The sequence below is a fragment of the Hordeum vulgare genome, chromosome 4H (assembly GCF_904849725.1).
Source record: "Hordeum vulgare subsp. vulgare chromosome 4H, MorexV3_pseudomolecules_assembly, whole genome shotgun sequence".
NCBI lineage: Eukaryota > Viridiplantae > Streptophyta > Magnoliopsida > Poales > Poaceae > Hordeum > Hordeum vulgare.
The window spans coordinates 17,180,063-17,188,567 of NC_058521.1; the positions used below are offsets into that span (position 1 = coordinate 17,180,063).

The following is an 8,505-nucleotide window of genomic DNA, read 5'->3' on the forward strand; positions in this document are numbered from 1 at the left end:
CGTTACCCGCAAGTCTCTTTACTCGTTCCGTAATACAGTATCCCATGGCTAACTCCATGGTCACATTGCTTGCAAGGCTTGTTTGTGATGTTGTATTACCGAGTGGGCCCCGAGATACCTCTCCGTCATACCGAGTGACAAATCCCAGTCTCGATCCATGCTAACTCAACGGACATCTTCGGAGATACCTGTAGAGAACCTTTATAGTCACCCAGTTACGTTGCAACGTTTGATACACACGAGGCATTCCTCCCGTGTCAATGAGTTACATGATCTCATGGTCATAGGAACGTATACTTGACATGCAGAAAACAATAGCAACAAAATGACACGATCACATGCTACGTTTATAGTTTGGGTCTTGTCCATCACATCATTCTCCCAATGATGTGATCCCGTTATCAACTGACAACACTTGTCTATGGCTAGGAAACCTTAACCATCTTTGATCAACGAGCTAGTCAACTAGAGGCTCACTAGGGACATTGTTTTGTCTATATATCCACACATGCATTTGTGTTTTCATTCAATACAATTATAGCATGGATAATAAACGATTATCTTGAAATAGGAAATATAATAATAACTATTTTATTATTGCCTCTAGGGCATATTTCCAACAGAGACAAAATACCATTTTCTTAGCTCTTCGTAAGATTGCTACTCTTACTTCAAAATGACTACAAAAAAATCCAATGCACTTGTAGGACATGAGTACCAAAGCTTGGACTCTTTCATGAGCTTAATTGCCTTAGAGTGAGATGATCGAAAAAGAGGGCGCAAAGCATATGGCTTTTTGTGAATTCGAAGAGTTTACAATACTATGTATCTCGCTAAAATTGTGCCAGAGCGTCAAGCTCAATCTAATGCTTATGGTAGCATTAAAGAACAAAAGGATAGGCGAATCACTTCTACAAGCAATCGTGTGGTGACCCCAACGCTTCACAAAAAACATGAACTTTGGGATAAATCCCTCGCCTCCATCACTTTGGTTATCTCACTCCCTAACTTTAGTTTGTGTTCTTGCTTTCTACGCTTGTTTAGCTTGTGTGCCTGCTTGCTTGTGTTAGCTCATCTTATTTTGTCAAAAATCTCTTGATTTGTATTAAAAGACTTCCAGCAAGACACCCCATAATACAAGGAAATTATAACCAAGTCATCGGAGAGCCAAACAAACTCAATTTTTAGTATGAGCCGAAGGCGCACCATTGTTGCCGCTCCATCGTTGGAGCATGCCTAACATTGTATGTTGCATTCAAGAAGTCGTCGTGCTCTGGTCCAACTGTACCAAAGCCATGAAGTAGAAGTCGCCATTGTAGAAGCCCTGCGTAAATCGGAAATGCTAGAGCCAAACCACCTCCTAAACAAAATGTGCAGCAACTCTGCAACATCGGACATTAATACGAACCATTGTATATTAGTTTTGCCTGAAGATTGTTTGCTAGAAAAGTTGTGTTTAAGTGATAACTTTTGCCTGGTTGTAAGTACGGCCCGGTTTGCAAGTCTGAAACATGAAACTCTAAATGCTCAAGTTTACAACGATTGTATTTTTCTTGCATTACAGAGCTCATTCGGTTTGTAGGCGTTTTGGATATTCTCATAGGATTTCTTCCCACGGGTTCTTTTTACCTAGATATGATATTCATTTTGTAGGAATGGAGGTACGACATTTCTTAGAATTGTGTCCATATATGCCCAATTCCTAGGGTGTGAAGTTATGGTGCCCGGGCATCTTGGTACTCATTTTATTGAAAAGTTCAAAATCATGTTTAAAAGTTCCAAAAAATTCAAAGCCAATTTTGTGGAAACTTGTATGTGTTCACTACGGACCCATGAAATTTAGTCTTATATAATGTAATTCGTAACCTGTACAAAAAGAAAAGAAAAATTCTGGCCCAAAAATAAACAAAAAGTGGCCCACTTGATAAATATATATTTGTCTTTTTTTGTACTCCCTCCGTTCCTAAATATAAGTCTTTTAAGAGATTCCACTAGAGAACTACATACGGATGTTTATAGACATACTTTAGAGTGTAGATTCAATCATTTTGCTTCGTATATAGTCTTTTAGTAAAATCTCTAAAAAAGACTTATATTTAGGAACGGAGGGAGTACGTTACATGCATGTCAAAGTAAAATATTATGAAATTTTGCACATACACAGTGTACATGTGCATGCATGTGTGCATTTACCAAAAGAAATACTTTGTAGGAAATGTATGTTAAAAAACGGGCGCCAAGGTACCCGGACATTGTTGGTAATTTCCGCAACTCCTAAGGATTCTTAGCATTAAGTGTGACCTCATGAAAAATCCATAAGGTTTCTCTTTTTTAAAAAAATCCATAAGGATTGAAGTGAGAGGCCATTCCAATCTTCTACTTTTCGTACTTCTTTGATTTACAAATCTTGTAAACCGAACGAGCCCCTTTCATGCAAATGTAATCGTGCACTCACTGTTTCACTTCACAAAGAGCACTACGTTTGAACTCATCGATTCAATCCAACTGCGCCTTGGCGCCCCCAACAAGTCTGAATCTATTTCGAAATAGATTCCAAAAAAAAAAAGGGCCCCATTTCAAAAGACAAAAATATCATGATTTTACGCGTGTTGGTGATGATGATGAGTCAGCAGCGATCACCACCATCACAAGCTGCAACGGCAACCCCATGGTCGTCTCGTCGCCCATCCCCCGACGGGGCCCGCCGGAAATCCAGACGGCGTGACAGCTCGCCCAATAGGATTCCGCCCCTCCGGATTCCGCGCGCCCGCCCGCCAATCAGCTTCGAGATAACCGCCCCCCTGGGTCCCGCCGCCCCTCCAGCCCACTCCCGTCCGGCCACGTCGTCGAAAAGGCCCTGCCAGGCCCGCCGGCCCGCCCTTTTACCCCGAATCCACCCACACACGAACTCAACCCACGGGCGCTGGAGCGTGGGCCCGGGTCGCCGTCCGGGCTCGCGGTTTAATAGAGGAAAAGGGCTCCGAGCTCTCTCCCTCCCCCCCCACGCTGTTCTGAGTTAAGCGCGCGCTCGCTCGCTTAACCCTACTGAGCTAGTGTCAGCGGGGTGGGCGCGACCGCGCGAGGGTGCCTCAGCCTAGATCGCGTAGTCCGGCGAGATGGCGAGCGCCGGCGCGGCGATCGGGGCGCGCGCGGCCCGCGCCTGCGACGGCTGCATGCGGCGGCGCGCGCGGTGGCACTGCGCCGCGGACGACGCGTACCTGTGCCAGGCGTGCGACGCCTCCGTCCACTCGGCCAACCCACTCGCGCGGCGCCACCACCGGGTGCGCCTCCCCTCCTCCTCCTCGCCGGCGGCCACCTCCTCCCTTCAGCACGCCGACCCTGACGAGCCCGCGTGGGTGCACGGGCTCAAGCGCCGGCCGCGCACGCCGCGGTCCAAGCCCGGGACGGTGAGCAAGCACTGCGCGCCCGCGAAGGCTTCGGCTGCCTCGGCGGTCCCCGATCTCGAGGCGGAGGACTCCGGCTCCGGCATCGTGGGTGACAACGACGACGGCCACGGGGTCGAGGTCGAAGACGAGGATCTCCTGTACCGCGTCCCGGTGTTCGACCCCATGCTCGCCGAGCTGTACAACCCCATGCCGGTCGACGATTTCCGGGAGCCGCTCGAGCAGAAGCCCGCCGTATGCTGCTTCTCGTCGCTTGCCTGTCAGCCGTCTTCGGACTACGCATCCGGCGTGGCGGGGGCGGCCGACGGGTTCACGGGGTTCGACGTCGTGCCGGACATGGAGCTGGCCAGCTTCGCCGCGGACATGGAGAGCCTGCTCATGGGAGGTGTCGAGGAAGGGTACGACGACCTGCGTTTCTTGGACGAAGAGAAGCCGCAGCTGAACCTTGACTTCGACATGGCGGACTTCGATGATCAGAGTCAGAGCGCGGCGCCGGCGCCGGAGCAGGAGTTAGAGGACAGGAAAAGGAAGCGGTCGGACTCGGGGATGATACTTAAGCTCGACTACGAACGGGTCATCGACTCCTGGGCCCATGACGGCGGCTCGCCGTGGTTCTACGGCGAGCGCCCCCACATCGACCCCACTGATGATTCCTGGCTGGACATGCCGGTAAGCACTTGTCCTGACTCGTGGGTGACTCCGAACATGTGATCTATGCACTTATTTCACTTGTGTACACATAAACTTGTCGTCTAATCAAGCTCGATGGCATGGACAGGCGGGGAGCCGGGGATTCGGGCTCGGCGCAGCGGTGACGGCGGTGACCGGCGGCGAGCGGGAGGCGCGGGTGTCGCGGTACCGGGAGAAGCGGAGGACGCGGCTGTTCGCCAAGAAGATACGGTACGAGGTGCGCAAGCTCAACGCCGAGAAGCGGCCGCGGATGAAGGGCCGGTTCGTCAAGCGCACAGCGCTGCCACCGCTGCCGCCGCGGCCGCCGATGGTGCTCGCGGCCGCCCCAGGCCACGGCGGCGCGCACGGGCGCTTCCGTTTTTGAAAGCAAGCGCTCGATCGTTCGTCCGTTGATGCATGCATGCATGCACGCCTGTGCACGCATCGTCCTCGCGCGCCCACCTGCCGCTCGAACGATATAATCCGCCAATAAATACAGTAGTACTTCACCTACGTACGTAGCTCGTTCTTTCTTGCTAGTTTTGAGCAGAAACCTCTGTGAAATAGGACGTCCTTACCATGTACGTACGACTGAATATACACTCGTAGAATCTACCATGTGCAAAGTAGTATGTAGCTAATACTACAAGTCCTTGTATATACGTTCTATGGTTTAGGGTTGTTGTTGTTGTTGTTGTTTTCGTCTTTTTTAAGAAAGGTGTACTGATTACAAGGTTGTACTTTAGATGTTGATCTCAAAACGTAGGAGATACATTCATGGTACGAGTACGATAGAGTTAGGGTAATTAAGGACTTGTAACTGAGAAAATGAGAATGGTAGAGGAAGAAGTTGTTGTTATGTGTTGGGTAGCCTCCAACAAGGGCACAGTCTCACTGAATCACAATGTGCTTGTTTGTAAGTCTAAATATCTGATATTTTCTACTCATGTAAACACTGCATGCCTTTTTTCTTTCTTTCTCCACCAAAGCTTATACCCTTTTTTAGATCTGCACACACAACTTAGATATATATGAAGGTTTTCGTTACCTTCGCAGCTAGTAGCAATAGACTGAAGAGCATGTCCCTCACAATTCTTGGCGCTTCTTGGATTCAAACAATCCCCATGACCGCACTCGGTTTAAGGATTTTCAGTCATAGAAACAGGAAAATTAAATGATTAGAATGTCCTCTTTCCATTAGCTTTGGATCAATAATGATAAACACAAACGTAATTGCAACGAGATTACATAGGATGTGGTAGCGTAACTTATAATCTCCATATTTTTATTTTTATTTGTGATGATGGATCCAAAATTACAAAACCAGCTCTTTGGATGCTCTGCTTGAACTTCACGGAAATTTGAAGAGGAATGAGGTGCATGCAACCAATCTATTGTTGCAATTCTTGGGGGGGGGATCTTATGAATTGAAATCCTACGTATATAATTTCCGGAGGCTCTACAAAGAGTAAATTACGAGCATCTCATTCTTTTATAGAACATTTCACTAATGCTTTTTAGAACAACATACGTGGTTACTGATAAGGTAATTATAGTATAATAGACGGGAGAAACTAATACGAACACAAGCAACAAAAGCCACTGGTAAAAATAAAAGTTATATCAAAGTCCTTTGAAGTTGCCATCTCGACCTCTAGCCCTTGTGTCTTGGTTTTTTCTCGGTGTGTGTGGAAAAAACTGCAGAAGATCAAATTTTCACAAACCAAAATGGCCTCAAAGGTTTCGATAAACTACATGAGCCACATGTTATAAGACTCATGTTATCTTGACGCAATGTTGTCGAGCACACACGCCTTGCATGATAGGTTTTGGGATCACAGTTCGTCGCCACAATGCCAGAAAAAAAAGACCAAGAGTACAAATAGATGAAACTGAAGGACCAGACACTAAAACAAATCTTCTTTTTTTGCATCGAACTAAAAAAAAAATAATTGAACAAGCCAATGCACCTACAAATTTGCTTGGTTTTCCTTGGCTGTGACACAAGCCAAGAGGACCACAAGCAAATCTTAGCTTTCCTTGGTTGTGGCACTGGCCAAGAGGACCACACATCCACACCAAGACGAGAAATCGAGAATGAAGTCGGGAGGCTTATACTCCGTACAACGTCGAGGGCAGAATGACACCACTAAGAACGTACAAACTCAATTAAACTCGCCTTCTAGCACCAGATCAACCACCATAGGCGAGTGAAATAGCGAAGACGGTGGCAAGAAGACGGGGATAGTAAGTTGTCCCATGTTGTAGCCACTTATTCTTGGAGTACACGTCGCGATGCAGTGCACCTTGTATCGTGTAGTACACCTTCACATGAAGACACGAGCAAGCCTTCTCACAATGCATAATTTACCTTTATTATAACGCGGCAGTACACCTTTCTTGTGATGCAGTACACTTCATACACCACGCGGTATGCAAAAAAAGAAAATGCAGAAAACTTTAAGAAAAATAGAAAAGAAACTAGGAAAAGTAATAAAACAGTGAAAACATAATAAAAATGGGCTAGCTAGTAACTACCCCTCCGTAAACTAATATAAAAGCGTTTACAACATTATTTTAGTAATCTAAACGCTTCTATTATTTTACAGAGGGAGTACATATTATCTCCCTAGAGTGATTCCCATCGAGCCCCCTCCCCCCCCCCCCCCCCCCCCATCCCCTGATAACTCCGCTCTCCGATATTCTATTCATTCAACGACATCATATCTAACTACAAAACACAAGTCAGAAAGCCAGGGGTTCAGTGTCATAAGATCCAATCAACCCTACAATAAGAACTTCTTTAGCATAAATATGAGCTACCCATTAACACTTCTACGAGCATAATGAAGGTCAAACCCCTGGAAACTTTGGATCAAATGCTCGCGTGCCCCTGGCAGCCTAGCGGGAGGTACCCTCCAATTACTTACTCCCACTTTAGTATGTTTACTACAAGTGAGTAACTTATCATGTAGACTCTGAATTATATGATCAGAGGTTCCTTATTCTGTAGACTCAGAAAAGTTGTCCAACATTTGCTCAAAAAAGAAGGAAAGGGGACAATATTCAGGGACCCTGTTCACGTTCGTCTTCAACCCGATGATGTTGTCGTTAGTGGTAGTGCTTAGTTCGTTGTTGTTGGGCGAGGAGCTGCACCAACGTAGCGTCCTCTGGGTTGTGCTCATCGTGTTACGACGTCAACCTCAATGGTGAAGCTAAGCAAAAGATGAGGCGCAAAGGGAAATCATGAAAATCGAGGCGGTGAAGTGGATCTGCAGGTCGTACTGCAGCCGGTCCCCCTTTGGAGAGATGAGGATGATGCCGGCTCCGAGGCCGGTGCGCATCTTCGATCCTTCGAAGTCCATGCGCCAATGGGTGGAGTCGGGAAGCAGCGGCAGGTACTCCGTTTCTGCCCAGTTGACGAGGAAATCCGCCAAGGCTTGAGACTTGACAGTTATGCGGGACTCGTAGGTGATGTGGTGGTCGGCCAGTTGGATGGCCCACTTGGTGATCCGGTCGACCGCGTCTCGGTTGCCCATGATCTCCCCGAGGGGGGCGGTGCTCGTCACCGTGAGCGGGTGCTCCTGGAAGTAGGGCTTGAGCTTCCGGGCCGCTAGAAACACGTCGTAGCACATCTTTTGGTAGTGAGGGTAATTCTTCTTGGAGGCGGACATCACCTCGCTCAGATAGTAGGCTGGCAATTGGACCGGTTGGGCTCGGCCCGGCTCTGAGCGTTCGACGGCCATGATGATGCTGACCACCCGGCTAGTTAGGGCGATGTAGAGCAGCATTGGCTCCTTGTCCGCCGACGACCAGGACGGGTGCGATGGACAGTGCACGCTTGAGGTCGCGAAGCGCCTCGTCCGCCTGGTCGCTCCACATGAAATTATTCGCCTTCTCCCCCAGCCGACTGATGAAGCAGCTCAGTGAAGCGCCTTTTGAGCAGACGGTAAAGGGGGAGCGCATTCTCCCCCAGTCGGCTGATGAAACGGCTGAGCGAGGCAAGACAACTGGTGATCTTCTCGACACCGGCCAGATTGGTCGGTCGTGCCATGCGCTCGATGGCCCAGATTTTCTCCGGATTGGCCTCGATCCCTCGCTCGGAAATGAGGAAACCGAGGAGTTGTCCGGCCGGGACGCCTAACACATACTTCTCCGGGTTCATACGTATTTCGAACTCGCGCAAGCTCGCGAACGTCTCTTTGAGATCGTCGATGAGGGTGCGGCTCTTTTTGGTCTTGACCACAACATCGTCTGCATAGACGTGCACGTTGCGGCCAAGCTGTCAACTGCCGGTTCGGCCGCAACCGGGATGGGTGTGCAGTGTGTCCACTGTCGCGTGTAGTAGGGTCCGCCACGCTGACGTGCCGCCTAGCGAGGTGGCAGTCATCACCTCTACGCGAGTGCACAGGTCGCTGGAGAGGTCATTGTC

General features: G+C 48.7%; 1 protein-coding gene across 1 annotated transcript; it reads left to right on the forward strand.

The window, feature by feature from the left end:
• Positions 1-2,922: 2,922 nt before the first annotated feature.
• LOC123447446 (zinc finger protein CONSTANS-LIKE 16-like) lies at positions 2,923-4,932 on the forward strand. Its single transcript, XM_045124047.1, has 2 exons — positions 2,923-4,073; positions 4,183-4,932. The coding sequence occupies exons 1-2, from the start codon at positions 3,117-3,119 to the stop codon at positions 4,456-4,458; spliced, it is 1,233 nt and encodes a 410-aa protein (XP_044979982.1). The 5' UTR covers positions 2,923-3,116; the 3' UTR covers positions 4,459-4,932.
• Positions 4,933-8,505: the final 3,573 nt, after the last annotated feature.

Coding starts and splice junctions, on each gene's coding strand:
- LOC123447446 (XM_045124047.1), top strand. CDS start 3,117: ATGGCGAGCGCCGGCGCGGCGATCGGGGCGCGCGCGGCCCGCGCCTGC. Junction 4,074..4,182: donor ATTCCTGGCTGGACATGCCG/GTAAGCACTTGT, acceptor TGGCATGGACAG/GCGGGGAGCCGGGGATTCGG.